The following is a 21,634-nucleotide window of genomic DNA, read 5'->3' as shown; positions in this document are numbered from 1 at the left end:
ACGAGCAGCCAAGGTTTTTTTTTCAGCCATCTCTACTTCCCTTATCTCACTAATGATCCCTACCAAAAGCCCTTTCACGCAGTGTGACGTTATTGATATAAATGGGGACCATATAGAACATGGGTTGCAACCAAGGTCCTGTAGTGGCACCAAATCCTAAGTAAAGGGGGTCATATAAGGTGTCTAAGACCAGGTTCTGGGTTGCTGGTTATGATTATGCTGTCTGTATGTCTCTGTATCATTTTGTAGTTGAAGTTATAAGTATTGGCTCTGTACTGTCTGTATTTTGTATTATGCTCTGCTTCTGGGAAAGATCCCAGACAAGCTGATGTTAGCCCTGCCTAGCTGGCTTGATGGCCCATTAAGGGCCATCGGCTACACAACTGACCCATGGAGAGAAGGCAGACACGCCTTGTGACTCAGCAAAGTATGCAGGGACTGGCCCATGTGACTCCAGGCTCCATTTTGCTGTAATTTTCCACAGTGAAGACAAAGGGATTCTTACACCTGGAAAAGTCTATATAAGGCTAATGCCTCATCTCCATCTTGTCTTCAATCCTGCTTCTGACCTCTGGAAGGACTTTGCTACAAACTGAAGCTCTGCACGAAGGACTGTTGACCCATCCCAGCGGGGGATGTTCCAGAGACTTAATCTGAACCTGCAGTTTACTCCAGCACTGCTGCAAGCCTGAACTAAGAACTTTGCCATTACTGTATGTAATTGATTCCATTTAACCAATTCTACCTCTCTTCTCTACCTTGTTCCCTTTGTAAATAAACCTTTAGATTTTAGATTCTAAAGGATTGGCAACAGCGTGATTTGTGGGTAAGATCTGATGTGTATATTGGCCTGGGTCTGGGGCTTGGTCCTTTGGGATCGAGAGAACCTTTTTCTTTTATTGGGGTGTTGGTTTTCATGACCATTCATCCCCAGGACGAGTGCACTGGTGGTGATGCTGGGAGACTGGAGTGTCTAAGGAAATTGCTTGTGTGACTTGTGGTTAGCCAGTGGGGTGAGACCAAAGTCCTTTTTGTCTGGCTGGTTTGGTTTGCCTTAGAGGTGGAAAAACCCCAGCCTAGGGCTGTGACTGCCCAGTTTAAGCAATTGGTCCTGATTTGGCACTCTCAGTTGGGTCCCGCCAGAATCGCTCCGTCACACGCAGTAACAGTATTTCTCTAAAATCTGTACTTTTAAAGCACAACTCTTTAACTTCTTATTGCACGGTCCTATAGTTATTCTAAGAATGATTCTTAACTTAAAAGTTACAGGATATTACAAAATATTCTATGAGAGAGAGACTTCGCTAAAGGAGCTTAGTCTGAAAAAGGAAGAGACAGTTTGCTCAGACCTGTGCCTCAGTTTCCCCACTCTGCAGCGACTACTCAACAAGTACCACATGATTAGGGTCACGTGGTGCCCTCATCTCCACCAATTTGTTACCAGCTCTGCTCATTACTTTCTGGTATGCTCATTTATTAGGGTTACTCTTCTGGGGGAGATGGGGGCATGTTCTGTACTTCTATCACTGTACAGTTTGTGTCACTTGTGTTCTTCCAGCCCCAGAATCAGATAAACACACACACGCACACACGCATGCACGCATTAACAGAACGCGTCTGAGAGGACAAGGTAAATCAGCACTCCCCAGATGACCCCTTTGATGTCCCTGGACTCAGCAGGCTGGGTCGAACAGCACCTCCAAGCTGTCAACCTCATATGTCTCAGGTTCAGCACATTTCTATCCTCATTTTCACGTTACAATTGTTCTGTAGTAACCCACTTGATGAGCAAACCCCACAGGATTTTTGGGTGCTGCAGGGATCTCTTAGCTTAGGTATGAGGAGCGTTGCTGCAGAGCAACTGTGGAAACCAAAAGACACCCACAAAGGGGGAAGAGAGAGACAGAGAAAGAAGCAACCAGCTTAATCATGAAAGTTATTTATTGACAGGTAATAACCATAGGGGAGCCAAACAGTAAAAAACCAACAGTTATAATATTAAATCTCACTTAAACTTGATTATAAAAGTCACGTTTAGAAAATTATAACTGATCGCACAAGTCAAGGTCAGAAGGCTGTACTGAGAGAGAGAGAGAGAGAGAGAGATGGGTTCTTCCCACTCCGTGAAGCTTGAATCGACTGGGGATCCCAGGTGGTGGTGGTAGCTGAGGGTCCAGAGTGCTGGAGACAGGCAGAGCCCCCAGCATGATCAGTCAGGAGAAGCTGAAGTCTCAATGGAACTGATGCAGATTTTGGATCCAGGCATCAGAGCACTTGAGCATGGGTAGGGGTTTTTGTAGAGAAACAACAATGGTTCAAGGGAGACACTAGATTTGTTTATCTGTAAATTGATGGCTCAAGGGAGAATACCAAAGTTGTTTTGTTCAGGCTAGATCAGGGGTCGGCAACCTTTCAGAAGCGGTGTGCCGAATCTTCATTTATTCACTCTAATTTAAGGTTTTGCGTGCCAGTCATACGTTTTAACATTTTTAGAAGGTCTCTAAGTCTATAATATATAACTAAACTATTGTTGTATGTAAAGTAAATAAGGTTTTAAAAAATGTTTAAGAAGCTTCATTTAAAATTAAATTAAAAAAAAACGCAACTGAGAATAGGGAACAGATTGCACACAGCACAATCCTTTCTTGCATTCTGCTAATCTGCAGCCGGCCTCATGGTTAAAGTTGGTGGTTGCTTAGAAGGGTTATAAACCTGGGTCTCAAGATACAAATCAGCTGCTCGCTGGTGAGGGCAAACAAGACACTTCCTTATGGGAAGAGCCTTGCATAATTGTCCGTTGCAGGGTTTCTTTCACTTTCATTGAAGCAACTTGTACTGGCTGCTGTTGGACACTAACAATTTGTAGAGCTGATGAGAGGGACACTGACTTGGGGACTTGCAACAAGGGCTGGGGGAGACAGGCTGCCACGACTCTTGCTGCTAGAGAGGGCTCGGGCTGGGGTGGGTGGACACTGGGTCCCAAGCGCTCACTGAGGAAAGAGAAGGTGCCTAGGCGTCATGGCGATGGGAGTAGTAGAAAGGCAGGTGAAGGCCCCAAGCCACTGTGAGTCTTTAACACACACACGCCCCATGCAGAGTCCACAGAAGCCCTGGCAGAGCATCTGTGGCTACTCAGACACGGCACAGCAAATCCATAGGCTGTGGGAAAGGGAGCACTCGGGTGGCCTAGTGTGCAGCTGGCACATTATTTGGGGCAATCAGGACTAGGAACAACAGTGAGGAACATCAAAGAGATCTAACCAAGTTGGGTGAATGGGCAACACAACATCAGGTGAAATTCACTGACACACATTCACGGTAACACACATTGTGAGAAATAGTGTCACTGGTCCTTTTGATACAATGAGCTGTATCAACTCAGAAAGAGACCGGGCCATCATTGTGGAGAGTTGGGTGCAAATCTCAGTGAAAATCTCTGTTCAATGTGCTGCTAAGTCTATAAAGCAACAAAATATTAGCATGCATCTGGAATGATGGAATGGAGAATAATGTGAAGATATTATACCACCCTTATATGAATCAATGGGGCACCCTTCTCTGGAATACTAGATTCAGTTCTGATCACCCTGGCTAAAAAAAAGAGTTGAAAATGATGAGAGGTGTGGAGAGATTGATAAAAGTGAAATTGGGATGGTTTAATTAGGAGAAGAGACACATAAAAAGAAACATGATGGAGATATACAAAATAATAAATGAGACAGTGGCAAATTAGAGAGTGCCATTTTCCTTTTCTCATAAAACAAGAATAAACTGAAAGCAACATATGTCAACTAGTAAAAGGGAATGCCCTGTTATAGAATGCAGGTTAACTTGTGGAACTCATTGCCACAAGGTTTCCGTAAGGCCAAGAGTTCAGTAGAATTCAATAAAAGAATTAGGCATTGATACAGAAAGTGAGACTCTCCACCGTTATGTTACATAGAATAAAAGAATTGTTTTTAAAAGGACTATAATCCCTTAGGTCTGAGGACATAAGGCCATCACTAACTGCCAGGGTTGGGGAAGAAATTTCCCCTGTATGTTGGTAATTCCAGAATTGTTCACTGAGAATTTCTTGCAGCTTCCCCTGAGGCAGCTGGGCCTCACCTCAATCAGGGACAGGATACCAGGCTAGATGCAGCCCATTGGTGGAATCCAATCCAACAGTTCCTATGTTTCTTTGGAAACAGTAGAGTGAAGTTGAAAATTCTACCTGGGCAGATCCCATTTCATTGACCCTCTCTGTTTGTACCATAGGAGAGACGGACCAAATGTGTTTACAACTCTGGTAAGAAAGAATCTTTTTTTTCACATTGTTTTGAAAATGATTTGTCCTTTGTATTGAAGTGCAGAGCCAAGAGCCTACGGGCACCGCGTTGGACCCCTGCCTTAGAGCACTACAGAGTCATCTTCAGTGTTGTGAAGTATAAGCTGACCACACACATCCCCTAACCCTACAACACAAGTGTGTCTCCATCTCCATCCTCTCATAACTAGACCCATTCTATCCCCAATGGAACTACAGCCTCTCAAAGAACTAAACATAATTTTACCAGAACAACTTGGAAAAATCTCGATGAAACATTTTCTCACTGGAATTTGACAATAGGGCTGCCTAGGAATCATGGACCCCAGGACTTCCAGTGCCCCCGACCCTGGGACAGCCTGCTTGGGGGGCTGCCCCAGAGCCGACGCTCCATTCCCTGGTGTGGAGAATTTCAAAATTTTAGGGTTTCATTCCAAGTCTGAACAAAACCAAATTTTGAAATATCAAAATCCTCCACAAAATGGAATGGCCCTTCTCTGCCCTGCTCTACATTTTCCCTAAAGCCAATAAAAAAATCCAACAGAAATGGTGTTACTGGTGTCCGCGGTCAGTTTCCACAGACTCATGTCTTTATGACTCATAACTGGAACACACTTATGCAGCAGACAAGCTCCAAATCAGAGTCTCTGGGACTGGCTTGGGTGAAACGTGCTCACTCATGATTGGTACCAAAGGAACAAGTAGGCTGAGGAGGGAGGAAGCAGGTGAAATATGTCGCCAGTGACGTGAATGTCCCAGGTAAATCCCAGGATGGGGTGTCCTGCTGAGGGGAAATGGATTAATGTCTCTCTGGCATAAGCAGGTTCCAGTAGCTGTTGGGAAGGGTACCTGTGTCCAGCTTTAAGGATCTCTGTCAATTTGAAATAATTTCCTACCAATTCTTTTTCCTAATAACAGCTACCAGAAGAGGCCTGGCCTTCCCCGGTGAGCTGAGCCCTCCACTGTTTGGAGGATCCGGCATCCTGGTCCATGTTGCTGCTCTGAAGCTGTTTGCTGGTTTCTAAATTGTCCTATTCATGTCACTCACTGTTTCTCTAACACAAATCATGGTGATGGGACTTGTCAGATCCTCATGGCTGCATCTAAGCCCTTCAGGCTTTAAACTTTGCCCATCCTGTGACAATCTCATTCCTCTCACAGATGACCACAGCCACTGTCCTTTATGCCTTGGTAAAAGCCACGTCCCAGACTGTTGTTGGTTGTGCTGGTCCCTGTCCATGAGGACTTGCAGGTCCTAGGAAACTCGATTGAAGCTCTTCCCACTGGAGCAATGTCTGAGGGGAACAACAGACTCTGAGAAATGCTCCTCTGAACCTAAAAAAGGACCCTCCTTTCAGCCAGTCTGCATCCCAAGAGTTCTCATGAAGTGCCTCGTGGAGGTGGCAGGACATCTGAGGCATTGAGAAATTCACATAAAATTCATAGTTGGACAACTGGCTTCTGAGAAGCAAATCACCTGAGGACGTTTTTGATGCTCTATCCACAGTTCTGGACCTGATTCACGCTCACCGAACTTGTATGTCACAATGCACGGGAAGGGAATGTAGAAACGAAAGTCCTGTGTAATTTAATTGTGTGATCTATGTTTCCTCTTCACCCCTGCTTAACCAACTACAAACGGTAACCTGCTGGTGACAGTAACTTTCCTAACACATTCACACAGTATTGCTCCACTTGGCTAACCCAAGATCTTTTCTACAAACCTAGACTGCATCTCCTTTCTGAGGATAGAGGGTTAGGCTGAGTTCAGCTGCCTGGTAGCGAGGGGTCTTTTGCATAACATCATTGCTAGAGGAGCTGGAACCATACAAGGATATTCCATCCAGTCCATTCCCAGGGCACTGTGCTGAATTGTTTCCTGAACTATTTTATTTTGTTCCTTGTATTTTCTAGTGTTCTTTTCCTCCATCGTTACATGGCCCCAGGGATGTGGTTTCCATCACTTCCCTTAGGGACTTGGCTATAGACTGCTAGTTTCAAAAGGGTAAATGGGATGATCCAAGGAATTGCAGTATAGGCCTGGCTTTGACACTGATTCCAGGCAAAACGGAACAGCAGTTATGGGCCTCTGTAAAGAATGGAAATATGTTTAATGCCAATCAATAAGATTTCCTGGAAAACAGGTTATATCAAGTAAATTTCATATTCTTTGATGAGATTACAAGTCTGATGGTAACTGTTGGTGTAATATATGTGGACTTTTGTAAGGTATTTGTCTTAGTATGGCAGGGAATTCTAAATTTAAAAAATCACTATAAAATAAATGACATGTATTAAATGGGTTAAAATCTGCCTAACTGATATATCTCAAAATGTAATTGTTAATAGTCATGTATCACAAATGAGATGGGGTGTTTCTAGTGGGGTCCTGCCTGGATCAGATTTCAGCCCAATATTCTTAATTATTTTTCTTAATGGCCTGGAAGAAAATATAAAATCTTTGCTGGTAAAGTTTGCAGATGACACTAAAATTGGTGGGGTGATAAGCAGAGATCCTAGAAATCTTTTTGCCATTGAAAAAAACAGAAATTACATTTTTTACAGAGACTATTTAGTTTTTGCATTTTGTGAAAAAAAATTATAAACATATACACTAGATTCCCATTTATCTGAGCGTCCATTATCCAGGTCTCCTTACTAACTGAACCAGGGCCGACAGACATAGAAGTATTTGGAATATGTAAGAAAGATAAATTGCAATTCTGTTAATTTTCTTTTACTATAATGGTTGATGGTACTGGTAGACTTCAAACGTGCTTAAACATTGTAAATATATCAATAAAACAGTGTGTTCAACTAATACCGCTATATATTGTGACTAAGTAAACTAAAGTTCAGCGTTTCATTTTCAATCACAGGAAAACACGGATTCTTTTTTTTGCTTTTATCGAGAATTGGTTTTTTTTATCACAGAAAACTAGGATCCCTGGTGATAAACAACAAATAGCAAATACAGGTCACTGATACAGACTTATATGGAACACTTGGTAAGCTTGGCACGGTCTAATAATGCACAGTGTAACACAGTCAAATGCAAGGGTATATGTCTAGACCAGGGGTTCTTAATATACCTGTTTATGGAATTAATGAGACCATGACTGGCTTTGTAAAGGGACCGCGCAGTGCAAAAGAAACACACTTTACCTACAGCACTGCAGGCTGGGCCTGTCCTGATTCACTACATACCAAACAGAGTGTGGAAAAACACCCAGCAACTAAACACCATCCAGGCCAGGGCCTTAAGATGCAGCCCCTACTCCCAGCTGGGAGTATCTGGGCATAGTGCTCTCGAAGGACTCTTTCAGCCACTTGGGACCCCATCCTGGCTTCTGGTTTGAGACACCACTAGCAAGAGTCCTGCAGTTTCTGTGCTACACCCAAGGGCTGGGCTCCCGGGGTTATGTCTGTTCCTGGAGGTGCTGGCAGAAGGTCTTTTCAGAGATCACTAAATGGTCCAAAATGACAACTTAGATTTGTGGATAATTCTGCTCTGCTTCGGGATCCAGGCTACGGGGGCGGCTCTTGGTATTTTGCCGCCCCAAGCACGGCAGGCAGGCTGCCTTCGGCGGCTTGCCTGAGGGAGGTCCCCGGTCCGCGGAAAGTCAGCAGGAAGATTTCTTAGATAAATTCCAGCTGCTTCCTGTGTTATAAACATTGCAGATTAAGTTCTACAACTGCAGGACAACACTTGCTTTTGTCAGCAGCCTGCCAGGGACTCAGACACACTTGGGAAAGTCAGGTATTGTAACATCATTCAATTCTTACTCTTCATTGTCCTAATTACAGACACAGCTGCTGCATTTATCTCTAGACAATAGGTTGCACAGTGGTTTAGACAATGATACAAATCTGCCCGCAGTTACATCTGTCCAGTACCTGTGGACCTGAGGGCGAGGGGGGGCCAGTGGACGAGGCAGCTGGCTGGGAGTGAGGAGACCACGGCTTTCATCCCAGCTCTGCCCCTGGCCTGCTGTGTGCAGGGCTGCCCAGAGGGGGGGAGATAAATGGGGCAATTTGCCCCAGGCCCCGGGCCCCACAGGGGCTCCCACAAGAATCTAGTATTCTATAGTATTGAAACTGTTTTTTATGGAAGGGGCCCCCAAAATTGCTTTGCCCCGGGGCCCCTGAATCCTCCGGGCAGCCCTGGCTGTGTGTGACAATGGGCAAGTTACTTTTATCTCTCTTTCTTCTACCAACCTTTCTATGACTTAGATTGTAAATTTTCTGGGATTGGCACAGCCCCCCCCCTAAGTACAAAATCTGCATTGGGATCTGCTAGTGATGGTAAGATACCATGCAGACCTGTATATTTGCCAGAGATAAAACTCTTGGATTTTGTTTGCCTGTTTGATTTTTGATATTCCTATATCCTTACTAACCATGTGCGAACAAAGCTTCTGCCCAGCCAGATGGGGGTTTTAGTACAATGAGAAAAGATAAGGGACAAAGTCAAAGTGTTGCTGGATATGGTGGGAGTTTGATATACAAATACACAACTCCTCTCCCAAGCCAAGGTCAAGCAAGCAGTTGGGAGGGGCGAAGGGATTGGGGGAGGTATAAGAAACATTAAAAGCCGCTGAAATAGTGACCCTGAACACAACCTCACTCCCTACCCCTCCCATGGGGTACAAAAAAGGTGGTACAGAAGCCCCCAGACTCACAACCCTTCAGAACAGAAGATGACCATAAATTGTAAGGGGTGGGACCAGGGGAGTGCACTAGAGGTATAATTAAGCCTGCTCAGAAAGAGGGACAGGAAAACATTTACTGGTGTACCGAGCTGTGATTGTGCTTGCTTGATTAACCCCAATAAACATCACATTGCCTGCACTTTGGACTCTGGCTTTCTGTCTGCGTGACAAGAACCAAGAGAGTGGGAGGAGAAGCCCTAACAGGATTGCTGGGCCCTTTTGTTACGCAAATTGTAATATCAGAGGGTAGAATCTGGGGGGTGCACAGAATGAAAAGTCCAATATTTTCTGTTGAGTTGATGTTCGAGCTCTATTTTGTTATGAAATTATAAACGTTTTTGGGAAGCTACAGAAATATTTAAAACCCTATGTAGTGAAAACAAAGAATCCACTTATTGTGTTCACACCTACATCATAAAATACATTGATAGCAGTTATTTCCATAGAGTACAAACACCCTTGATTGTTCGTTGTAAAGATCCCTCCTCTATTGACACAACCAACATGATCTGTTCATAACATCAGGCGAGCCTCCCAAGCAGAAAGCTGGTCATCTCTCCCTAGAGATTGCCAGGACACTTGATATCTATCCCTTTGAACCCTACCTAGCTCCTAATTTAACGTAAGAACGGCAAGACTGGGTCAGACCAAAGGTCCATCTGACCCAGTATCCTGTCTTCCAACAGTGGCTACCAGGGGTGTCTCTAGCAATTGCGCCGCCCCAAGCAGGGTGGCACGCCGCGGGGGGCGCTCTGGCGGTCGCCGGTCCCGCGGACCTCCTGCAGACGTGCCTGCGGAAGGTCCGCTGGTCCCGCGGCTCCGGTGGAGCATCCGCAGGCACGCCTGCGGGAGGTCCACCTGAGCGGCGGGACCAGCGGACCCTCCGCAGGCATGCCTGCGGCAGGTCCACTGGAGCCGCCGGACGACCGGACCCTCCACAGGCATGCCTGCGGGAGGTCCACCGGAGCCGCCTGCCGCCCTCCCGGTGGCATGCCGCCCCAAGCGTGCGCTTGGCACGCTGGGGTCTAGAGCCGGCCCTGGTGGCTACTGCCAGGTGCTTCAGAGGGAATGAACAGAGCAGAGAATCATCAAGTCATCCAAATCATAAAGTGATCCAATCATAAAGTGACTTTAGGCACCTAAATCCCAAAATCAGGCCCCTCCAGGATTCACAAAGTCCCTGCTCAGTAGCCCCGAACACTGCAGGCACAAAACCTCACTCGGCACTTAAATTTTTGCAGTAACCAATTCCGTAGGCTCCTATGTTTCTGCCTCTGAGCATATGCATTGCAACCCCATGCCAGCCCTGTTACCTGGGGTCTTAAAACCCAAAGCAGTGGTAACTTAACTGTGTCACTCCAGGCGGTGTCAGGAATAAATCAATGGGAACACAGTGCTTCTGGCTGATGAAAGATTGATACAAACAAGGGTGCGCTTATCTAAAACTTTATCAGTCTAAAACACAAAGCAAAATAAACTCTTCCCTTTCTTAGATAGCTGGAGGTATCATTTAAATATTTAAGCTAAACTTATTAACTTTTACTCAGACTCATCTAGGCCTGAGTCCCTCTCCCCCTCATTCCCCCACCCCCAGGAGGGGATCTTAAACTTTTAACTGTGCTTTGAGCACCCACTTGGGGCTCAGAAAATTCATCAGCCCTGATTTGCGTAGGGCTTGCTGGGGCTGGGCACATGACCATTATTAATCTTGTCAGTAAGTACATATTTCACTGAAGATTGGACGGTTTTCAATAACACAGAAAACAATCCCACCAGGTATTCCCACTGCTGTGGGAATTCTACAGTGGTTCCCAGCCATGCTGGAAGGGCATAACATGTGGGGTCCCACAGGGATCAGTTCTGGGCCCAGTTCTATTCAAGTGCATGGAGGTAAAGGAACTTGGTGAATTGTGTGTTCGTCTGTTTGCTGTTTGTCTCCATGTGACTCGTGTGGCTGTGGTTTGGACACCTGACCGGGCCAGGTGACCAAGGTCTGTCTGTGTCTCTGAGAGGGTCGTGTGGCTCTGACCGTTGGGCCTAGGATCAGCCCTGGTGTTTGACATCTGAGTCGTCGATCACCCTGTTAGCCACGGGGCAGAACTAAGCAGCGAGGTGCAGAGTGTATGAGGTAGTTAGTTGCTGAACAAACACTTGACCAGGCACTTGGGTGAGGCACTGAACTATTCAGTTATATCGTTATTTTAGCCCCTTTCTCTAGGATACAATCATCAGACCTGCCTGGGCTCTTGGGTTCTGTGTATTGTGCAGCAGTTTAACAGCACTTTCAAGTAAACACAGCAGCCCTAGTACAGTATTTCCACCCCCCAGAATCCTTCAGGAAGTGAAATCAGGATTTCCCCACAACTACTCCCCACCCCCACCCCCAGCTGAGAACTGTATTTCAGGGTCAAACCCGCCTCTGTTGTAGTTGGGCTGCAATCCGTGAGATAGCAATTCCTGCCTGGGAAATCCCAGTTACTGAATGTGGAACAACAGATCACAGTGAAACAATCGGGAGGATGTTTGGTTTTGATGTGTTCTTTCCCCCTAAATCTCCACTGACGTTCCTGATGGATTCTCCCGCAGCCGCACTGGGGATGTTGGAACCATGGTGAAGCCTCTGCTGATTCCCTTGACATACTTCTGCCTTCAGACCTGGCTGGGAATCCCTCAGGTAAACTCTTGAGCTTTGCCAGTGAAGCACTTGGTGTTTTCTCGTGTTTATGCTCAAGGCTCTGCAGGCAGCCATACTGCCTTAGACCCATAGACACGTATGGCTGGAAGGGACCTCAGGAGGTCATCTAGCGCAGCCTTGTGCACTGAGGCAGGAAGGACCAAGTGCACTGAGACCACCCCAGACAGGTGTTTGCCTAATCAGGGCCCCACGCCACATTTTGCAGTAGCTGGAAGGGGAACCCAGGCCCTCCCACTAAACTGGGTTCCAGTCCAGGGACCTTCTGACCAGCAGGCAAGGTCTGCTCCATCAGACTCCTTGCTGCTGCCTCCCTGGATATCTTCCTACCACAGCCTCTTTCCAGCCTGCACAGCCTCTCCCGGCTCACCCTTCTTTCAGGGCCGGGCTCGCAGGGCTCCCCCATGGAATCCCCCAACAGGATCCCAAACCAAAAGAACAAAATTAAACCAATTTCTGCCTGGCTCAGGCTTCCTCCTCACCCTGCAGGAGCCTCCCTGTTCCCCTCAGGTAGCTCCACTCTTTACTGCCAGGAGAGGGACTGCCGAGGTCTCCCCACCCCTCTCCCTGCAGCCCCTCAATCTCCACTCCAAACGCCCCCTAGGCTTTACCTACACTGCCTCTGGCTTCCTCCTGGCCCAAGGCAACTCACCTCTGGCCGCAGGCTTCACTGCCCCCAGCCTCCCAGGCCGCCTCCTGGCTCCAGGCCTCTGTCTGGCTTCAGCCCAAGAGGGAACATTCCCAGCTGGGTTTGATCACCAGTTGTGCCTAACACCCCTCCAGGTGCCACCCTGCACCCTAAGGGGCTCAGGCTCCTGTTAACCCCTGGTTATCCAGTGTGGGGTTTATACAACCCAGCACTATGGTGTTGCCATCCTCCATGTGCATTTGGGGTTTGGATCCTGGATGGAACCTTCCCATGGGCGCCGCCAGCCGTGGAGCCTGCAGTGCATGGCTGGCATCTGGAGATGGCAACCCACTGACTCCTGCTGAGGTAAATGGGGGTGGTTTCTAGATATTCCCGTGGGAGTGGATTGGGATCTAAGTCCCTCCTAGCTCCCTCCCATGTCTCTTGTTCCCCTATGTTTTGTCTTCCCTAATAATGTATCTCTTCCTGCCTTTCTTCCTAACCTCCCACTCCCCACCTGCACACAATATATCTATTACGCTAACAAAGTCCCCAGTTAGCTAAAAATGCATCTGTAATGATTACAGGGCTTGCTGGTCCTTGAGTGTGCCACCCCCTCCCCCTCCCAAAAAATCATGGAGCCAGCAGAACATTTGCCAAGCAACACACTGAGGATTCTGCCCAGGGGCGGCTCTAGCCATGTCGCCACCCCAAGCAGGGCTGCACGCCGTGGGGGGCGCTCTGCCGGTCGCCTGTCCCGCGGCTCCGGTGGACCTCCCGCAGGCAGAGACCATCTCCTAGTGTGTTTGTACAGGGCTGAGCACAACAGGGCCCCAATCCTGGGTGTGACCTCTAGGTGCTATTGTAACACAAATGCTAATGTGACCGACTGTTTCCTTTATTCTCCCAGGCAAAACTTCAGGTGAATCTGAGCATGATGGATGATGCTTTTGATGACCAATATCTAAGGTGTGGTGAAAAAATGGATGGAATTGCACGTGATCTGATACAGTCGGAAATGTCTCCCTTTAGCCCGGTGTGGGAAAATGCAACAGAAAAATGGAACAATGTGAAAAAAACCCTTGCTCTCCCCAATGGCTTTAAAGATGAGTATGGAATAGCCATAGTAGCCTATACTGACAACAGAACATACAATGGCAAAATTCTTCCAACTACATTTAATGATGCTGTGAGTGGGACTAATAGATCTCGAGCTGCTTCCATGGCCAATTTCCAGTTCCAAGCCTTTCATTATTATTTGACAAGAGCTTTGCAGCTCTTATGGGAGAAGTCGGGGGGATGTAATGTGATGTACAATATGACGGTGTACCGAGGGGTTCCTGTCAGTTTTCAGCACAGCGGGGGTAACATCAGATTTGGATACTTTGCCTCTTCATCGATTAATAAAGAAGTGGCTGAGGGATTTAGGACTAAGAGGGCACTAGAGAAGGGCTCACTCTTCATCATCCACACATGCCTGGGCGTGAAGATCCAGAACATGTCACATAATCCTGAGCAAGAAGAAGTGTTAATCCCAGTTTATGAGATATTCAGCGTGTCCCGAGGACAAGAGGAAAACAGCTTTTACCTCCGGAGCACAAACCGGACCTGCAGCCATTTTAACTGCGCATACCTGGGTGGTGAGTACTAGGCTGAACATGAGAAATATTTGTGTGGGGCTATTTACTGTGGAGAGGGCTCGGGCTGGGGTGGGTGGACACTGGGTCCCAAGCGCTCACTGAGGAAAGAAGATGCCTAGACATCATGGTGATGGGAGCACTAGAAAGGCAGGTGAAGGCCCCAAGCTACAGCAAGTCTTCAACACACACATGCCCCGTACAGAGTCCACAAGAGCCCTGGCAGAGCAGCTGTGGCTGCTCAGACACAGCACAGCAAATCCGTAGACTGTGGAAAAGGGAGCAGTGAGGTGGCCTAGTGTGCAGATGGCACATTATTTGGGGCAGTCAGGATTAGGGACGAGAGTGAGGAACTTCAGAGAGATCTAACCAAGTTGGGTGAATGGGCAACACAACATCAGGTGAAATTCACTGACACACATTCAAGGTAATGCACATTGTGAGGAATAATTTCACTGCATTGTCAATGAGCTGTATCAGCTCAGAAGGAAACCTGGCCAGCATTGTGGAGAGGTCAGTGCAAATCTCAATGAAAATCTCTATTCAATGTGCTGCTAGGTCTATAAAGCAAATGAAACGTTACCATGCATCGGGAATGATGGGATGGAGAATAATGTGGAGATATTAGAACTAAGGTTAAGATTTAGTCCCTGCCGGCCCGGGACCGCTGCTGTGGGGGGAGGGCAGTGTGGCTGGCACCGGAGCCTCCCATGCTGCTCAGTTGGTCCTGGGCTCGGTTGCACCTACCCGGTTCAGAAGTCACAGAATCTGTGACTTCCATGACCTCCGGGACAGACTCGCAGCCTTAATTATAACCCCATTACATGAATCAATGGGGCACTCTTCCCTGGGATACTCGGTTTGGTTCTGATCACTGGCTCTAAAAGATTTATCGGGGGATGGAGAAAGAGTTCAGAGACAAGGGGTGAAAATGACCAGAGGTCTGGAGAGGTTTCTGTGGGAGAGATTGGGATGGCTGAGCTAAGAGAAAAGACATAAAAGGAAACACGATGGAGATATACGGGGAAATGGCAGTGTGCAATTTACCACTGTCTCATAAAACAAGAATAAACTGAAGGCAACATATTTAAACTAGTGAAAGGGTGTGTGCCCTGTTATATAAAATGCAGCGTTAACTTGTGGAACTCATTGACACAACGTTTCCATGACTCCAAGAGCTCAGCAGAATTCAAAAAAAGAATTAGCCATTGATATAGACAGAATCTCCACAGTTGTTACGTAGGATAAACTAATTGTTTTAAAAGGGCAATAAATGCTTAGGCCTGAGGACAAAAGGCAGTCACTAACTGCCAGGGTTGGGGAAGAAATTTCCTCTATGTGTATGTTATTCCCCTCCGGGGTTTCTTGCAGCTTCTTCTGATACAGCTGGGGCTCACCTCAGTCAGGGACAGGACACCAGGCTAGATCCCGTCCAGCAGTTCCTATGTTTCTTTGGAAATAGTAGAACACAGTTGAAAATTCTACCTGGGCAGATCCCATTTCATTGATCCTCTCTGTTTGTACCATAGGAGAGAAAACCCAAACATGTGTTTACAACTCTGGTAAGAAATAAAATTTTTGTTTTCATTCTTTTGAGAATGACTCAACCTCTGTATTGAAGTGCAGAGCAGAGAGCAACCCCACCAGGCAAACATGTCACATGAAACCAGTTGAGAAATAAGTGGGTTTAACTGTAGGTTGTCTATTTACCTTCGGTGTTCTCAGCTATAAGCTGAACACACATCCCCTAACCCAACACCACAAGTGTGTCTCCATCTCCCTCCTCTCTAGACACATTATAGCCCCAGTATGGCTACATCCTCTCAAAAGGACTAAACAGGACTATTTTACCAGAGCAGGTTGGAAAAAAACCTCAACAAAATGTTTTCTCATTAGAGTTTGACACATTGTCAAATTCCAAACCTTTTGCAGAGGTGGTTTGATTTCAACACTGTTCTGTCAGAACGCTGCCTGGGTTCTGGCCAGCTCACCCACCTGGCTCCTTGGCAGCTCGACTGGTGGGCTGCCTAGGAATAATGGACGCAGGACTTCCAGTGCCCCCGACTCTGGGACAGCCTGCTTGGGGCACTGCCCCAGAGCTGTGCTCCCTTCTCTTATGTGGAGAATTTTGAAATTGGGGGTTTTTTATTCCACGTCAGAACAAATCAAAATTTTGAACTATCAAAATCCTCCACAAAATGGAATGACCCTTCTTTGTCCAGCTCTACATTTTTCCTAAATCCAGTTTTTTAAAAAAAAAGGTGTTACTGGTGTCTGCAGCCAGTGTTTCATAGACTCCTGTCTTTATTATTCATAACTGGTCTGGAATACACTTACGTGGCAGACAACAAGCTCCAAATCAGAGCCTCTGGGACTGGCTTGGGGGAAACGTGCTCACCAGTGATTGGTACCAAAGACAGAAGCAGGTTGAGGGGGAAGAAGCAGCTCTGTCCAGCTTTAAGGATCTCTGTCTGTGTGAAATAATCTCCTATCAATTGTTTGATCGGCTTTTTCCTATTAACAGCTACCAGAGGCGGCATCACCTTCCCCAGTGAGCTGAGCCCTCCACTGTTTGGAGGATCCGTCATCCTGATCCACGTTGCTGCTCTGAATCTGTTTACTGGTTTCTAATTTGTCCTATTTGTGTTGCTCACTTTTTCTCTCTAACACAAATCATGGTGATGGGACTTGTCATAAACAGTTAGTTAAGGGTTAAGGTTTTTGTCTACCAGTAAAGGGTTAACAAGCAGTACCTGTGGACACCTGACCAGAGGACCAATGAGGGACAAGATATTTTCAAATCCCTGTGGAGGGAAGATTTTTTTCCTGTTCTTTGTTTTTCTGAGAGAGACTCTCTTGGGAATTAAGAGAGTCCAGACATCTTAATCAAGTCCTCCCAGGTTTCTGCAATAAATTCTTTTATTCAAGCTAGTGAGTATTAGCAAGGAACTAGTATTCTTATACTTTTATTTCTGTATTTGCAATTCTGTGTTTTGCTATAGAATTTCTTTAAGTCTGTACTGTTATTGCTTTTACTGAGAAAGAAAGGAGGGGGAATTCTCTCCAGAGATTGATAAGTTTAGACCCTGTATATTGTTCCATCTTGGTTACAGAGACAGTGACTTTCTTTTTATTCTTTAATAAATTATTTTCTATTAAGGACTTGGTTGATCCTTCCTTGGGTGGATTCTCAGGGAAAGGGGAGGGGGAGGCATCCCTCTGTAGTTAGATCCCGGTATCTCTCCAAGGAAAAGGGAGGGGGGAGGAAGCAGGGGGGAATGGTTTATTTCTCCTGGGTGTAAGAACTCCATGGATTTGGGGCTCTTGGGATCCCCAAGGATTTTGGGGAAGGACTGTGTCCCAATACACGTACCTGATTGGGTGGTGGCAGCTTTTACCAGATCTAAACTAGGATTTAAGTTTAGATAAATTCATGCAGGTCCCCATATTGGAACCCAACAGCTCTAAGTGGGGGTGAGACCTATGACAGGACTTGTCAGATCCAAAGCCGCCCTGCTATTCTGCCAGCGTTCCAAAGGGAAACCAGGAACATGGAGGGAGTGTTGCTGGTACCTGCTTGGGCAAGCTTTGATTATACTTTACCAATGAGTAGATCAAAATGGAAGCTCATAGTTCCAGGGCCGCCCAGAGGATTCAGGGGGCCTGGGGCAAAGCAGTTTCGGGGGCCCTTTACATAAAAACAATTGCAATACTATACAATACTATATTCTAGTGGGGACCCCTGCGGGGCCTGGCGCAAATTGCCCCACTTGCTCCCCCGCCACAGGCGGCTCTGGGAAGAATAAACCTTCCGCATCTCGGCACAAACCCAGTTTTGAGAAAACTTCTTTACAAGGTGTCACTGGTTCTCACTTCAGCTAGTGCTAAAAGGCACTAAAGCTCATTAAAAGGGTTGGACAAATATTTTCCGTCAAAACTTTTTCTGAATCGAAAACTAAGGGTTTTTAAAAAGCAGGAAAAAATCACGGACAATGTCTGCTTTCCTTCAAAATTTGTTGTGTTTTTTTAATTGAAAAGCTGAAATTAGTCTGCCAAAACCTGAATATGGTTTGGGGTTTCAGAAGTGTGTGGCCAAATATTTCCTGCTTGCTGTGTTTGATTGTTTAAAGAAACAATAAAAAAATTCTGCTTAAAAAAAATCCAAAACTTTTGAACCACTTCAGCTTGTGACCAAACGCCTGAGCCCATCCAGTCAGAGATTTTCCCATGTTTCTGATACTCTGCTGGCTTCCTTGACTCATATCTGTCTCCATAACTTTGGGTTCATTTAGCTTAGAACATAAGAACAGCCAGACTGGGTCAGACCAAAGGTCCATCCAGCCCAGTATCCTGTCTACTGACAATGACCGATGCCAGGTGCCCCAGAGGGAGTGAACATAACAGGTAATGATCAAGTGATCTCTCCCCTGCCATCCATCTACACCCTCTGACAAACAGAGGCTAGGGACACCATTCCTTATCCATTCTGGCTAATAGCCATTAATAGACTTAACCTCCATGCAGTTATCTGTTTCCTAGAGACTGGCTCCATGGGGTCCCTCACAAACTGGAGGCAGTTACTGTGGGATTGTCTTTAGTATAGCTTATGTACATACTCCACGAACTGAGCATTTGAGCTTGTTCCAGAATTTGGGATGAGCCTATGTTGTGAAAACTGAAATGCTCAAAATAGAACATGCATATGAATGGACACAGGGTGCTAAAATTAAATTAACCCAGGGGTTCTCAAACTGGGGGTTCGGACCCCTCAGGGGGTCACAAGGTTATTATTGGGGGCCGCGAGCTGTCAGCCTCCACCTCAAACCCCACTTTGCCTCCAGCATTTATAATAGTGTTAAATATATTAAAAAATGTTTTTAATTTATAAAGGGGGGTTGCACTCAGAGGTTTGCTATGTGAAAGGGGTCACCAGTATAAACGTTTGAGAACCACTGAATTAACCCCTCTGAAGCCTCAGGGAATGCAGGGAGGGGGGTCTCCCTTGGTAGGGCTGGGAAGGATATTGCTCTTCTCATGTGATCCCTCCCCCAGTGGCTAATTTTAAATGAAGCTACTACCCTCCCCTGACATGAATCTCCCTATGGCACTGAAATTAAATGTAGACTATAACTTGGCATTTGAGAAGTGAAAGGGCTGGTGGCCCTAATGGAAAAGCTCACAGCTTGGCTCTTCTGCAAGCCTCAAATTGCTGCATGAGCTTTAGGGTAGGGAAGGCTGTGCCTCCCAAACAGCCGGGCTCTGCCCCCTATCCAACCCCCACCCACTTCCTGCCCCCCGACTGCCTGCTCCCCTCAGAATCCCCAACCCATCCTGCTCCTTGTCCCCTCACTGTCCCCCAGAGACCCCACCCCCAACCACCACCCCAGGACCCCACCCCTGCTCCCTGTCCCCTGACTGTCCCAACCCCCTGCTGAGTCCTGACAGACCCCCTGGAACGCCCACAATCAACCCCCCATTCCCCGTCCCCTGACTGCCCCCCCAACCTCTGCCCCCTCCCTATCACCAGGTCTTCCTACCCCTTAGCCAACCCCCCCAGCCCTGGCCTCTTACCCCCAGCTCCCCCCTCACCCGGAGCCTCAGCCCATCCAGCAGCGTCCCTCGACAGCTGCAGTGTGGCTCCGGCAGGGCCCCTGAGCTCCGTCCCGCTCAGAGCCGCGTGGTCAGGGGGTGGGGCTGCGAGCTCCAGGCTGAGCAGAGCCACGCTGCAGCATCCGGGACGCTGCTGGCTGCGCTGAGGCTCCAGGAGAGGGGCGGAGGCAGGGTCGGGCCAGGGCCGGGGAGGGAGCCTCAGCCATTCTCGTGGGGGCCCCTGCAGAGCCCGGGGCCCGGGACAAATTGCCCCACTTGTCCCGCATTCTGGGTGGCCCTGCATAGTTCTATTCCAGGTGGGATTTGTTTTACAGTGGTAGAGCTATAAAGTGGTGCCTGTTATATAACTAATTACTTGTATTCCTGCCATGCCAGCACTTTGTACCGACTTTTGATGACTTCAGTACAAGACTAAGAAATGAACTAAGTCAAAGTATTTTCACTAATACAATAGATGGCGTTAATCTGGGTCTCGGCCAGGTGAATCTGTAACAGGACAGTTTGTGGGGTCCCATGTCTATATCTGTCACTTTTATATCAGATTTGCTCAGAAGATTATATTTTTAACTGGTGAAACCAAAGGTCCAATTCTGGGCTAGTTTACCCACCTGCCTGCCCACTGACTGTCCTGGGATTGCGTGGGGTCTAATCGGTAACGGCATAGATAGGCCTGACCACTACCATGGCAGCTGACATATTCCAGCAAGGGGCAGGGCATGTGCGCTCAGCTTCATGGCCTTATGGTGCCGGCCCAGCCCTTCCTCAGCTGGGCTCCACTCTCAGTTAACTCAGGTCCTGCCTCTCGCAGGGGAGGCCAGGTAACATAACTGGCCTCTCAGGGCCTCTCAGGGCTGGGGGCACAGGTCATCAGCGTCTCACCTGCCCAGAGACCAGAGCTGCAGGGCAAGAAGCGCAATCACCCCCTGGGAATGTCACAGCCCCTCCTCCCACACCAGGCACTGCACTCTGCGGGGTCCATGTGGTTTGTGCCCATCCAGCTGCTGTGTGGGGATGTGCCCCTGAGCTGGGTCCCAGGCCCAGCTGTGCAGTGCCCGGAGCAGCTCCCTGCCAGGTCCCTGCTGCCCTCGGTTTGCCCCAGACCCACTGCCCTGGGCAAGGGGGCTCCCACTCTCCATTCTGGCCCATCCAGTAATAGACTTTTAGGGTCACCACTTTGTTGTGGGTTTAAAATTAGCGTTTTGAAATAAGTAAAAGAACACAATGATTGTTTTCTCCTGCATTGCAACTTGTTCAAATGTTCTGTGTAAATCAATCCTGTTTTGTGTGCCAATGAGGAATGTGTGTGTTAGAAGATAAGTGTGAAGGCCATCGCTGGGCCAGATGTTCTAGGGAGCAATCAAGGACATGCCCCTAATGAAATGTCAGAGGGGGGCAGACTGACGACGCTAAGGATGAGACAGGCACCTATCAATGGACACAAGAGAGCTGTGATCAAAACCAGCCTGGGGTAACTCCCTGAGAGACTGATGAAAGAACACGATCAAGAACGAGAAGGACAATTTAAGAAAACAAGCACTCGTCAAACGGCGATTGATTACAGCATGACAGTGCAAAACTCATTGGTCCCAATGATGGAAAATCACTATATAAACAGGGTGCGTTGCCATGAAATTTTGGGTTCGTCCTGCCAAGACTTCCCTGGAGCATCGTGTCGCAACTGACGGAACTCGGCCCCTCCCTACCCATGATCAACCTACCTGGCCACTAGATTGATCCGGATTCTGGACTGGTAACTATAACATCGACTGGTGTGTGTGTGTATGTGGTGTGATTGAATGCATATGCTAATTGTTGTATCGCCAATAAACGCGGTGTATTGCCGTTTCCCCTGAAAAAGATCCCGTGTGCTTCTTATAAGCCTAACAAGAGCAGCTGCTGGATCCCTTCCTCTGCTGGGAAGTGGGGCTGGGGAGAGATGCTGACATGAGGAGGGGACCATCCAGGGAGCGATGGGAATGGGTTTCCCTTAAGGTGATGGTAGGAGGTTTTCATCTGCTTTGCCTGCCCCTTTGCCTCTAGATCCACTTA

General features: G+C 47.4%; 1 protein-coding gene across 1 annotated transcript; it reads left to right on the top strand.

The window, feature by feature from the left end:
• Positions 1-8,012: 8,012 nt before the first annotated feature.
• Positions 8,013-16,679, top strand: LOC123374060 (T-cell ecto-ADP-ribosyltransferase 2-like). Its single transcript, XM_045023492.1, has 5 exons — positions 8,013-8,066; positions 11,605-11,692; positions 13,249-13,978; positions 15,505-15,537; positions 16,500-16,679. Exons 2-5 carry the CDS (start codon positions 11,627-11,629, stop codon positions 16,604-16,606), a joined length of 936 nt encoding a protein of 311 aa, XP_044879427.1. The 5' UTR covers positions 8,013-8,066; positions 11,605-11,626; the 3' UTR covers positions 16,607-16,679.
• Positions 16,680-21,634: the final 4,955 nt, after the last annotated feature.

The sequence above is a fragment of the Mauremys mutica genome, chromosome 1 (assembly GCF_020497125.1).
Source record: "Mauremys mutica isolate MM-2020 ecotype Southern chromosome 1, ASM2049712v1, whole genome shotgun sequence".
Lineage (NCBI taxonomy): Eukaryota > Metazoa > Chordata > Testudines > Geoemydidae > Mauremys > Mauremys mutica.
The sequence above is the reverse complement of the archived record's forward strand: the minus strand, read 5'-3'. Positions and strand labels throughout refer to the sequence as shown.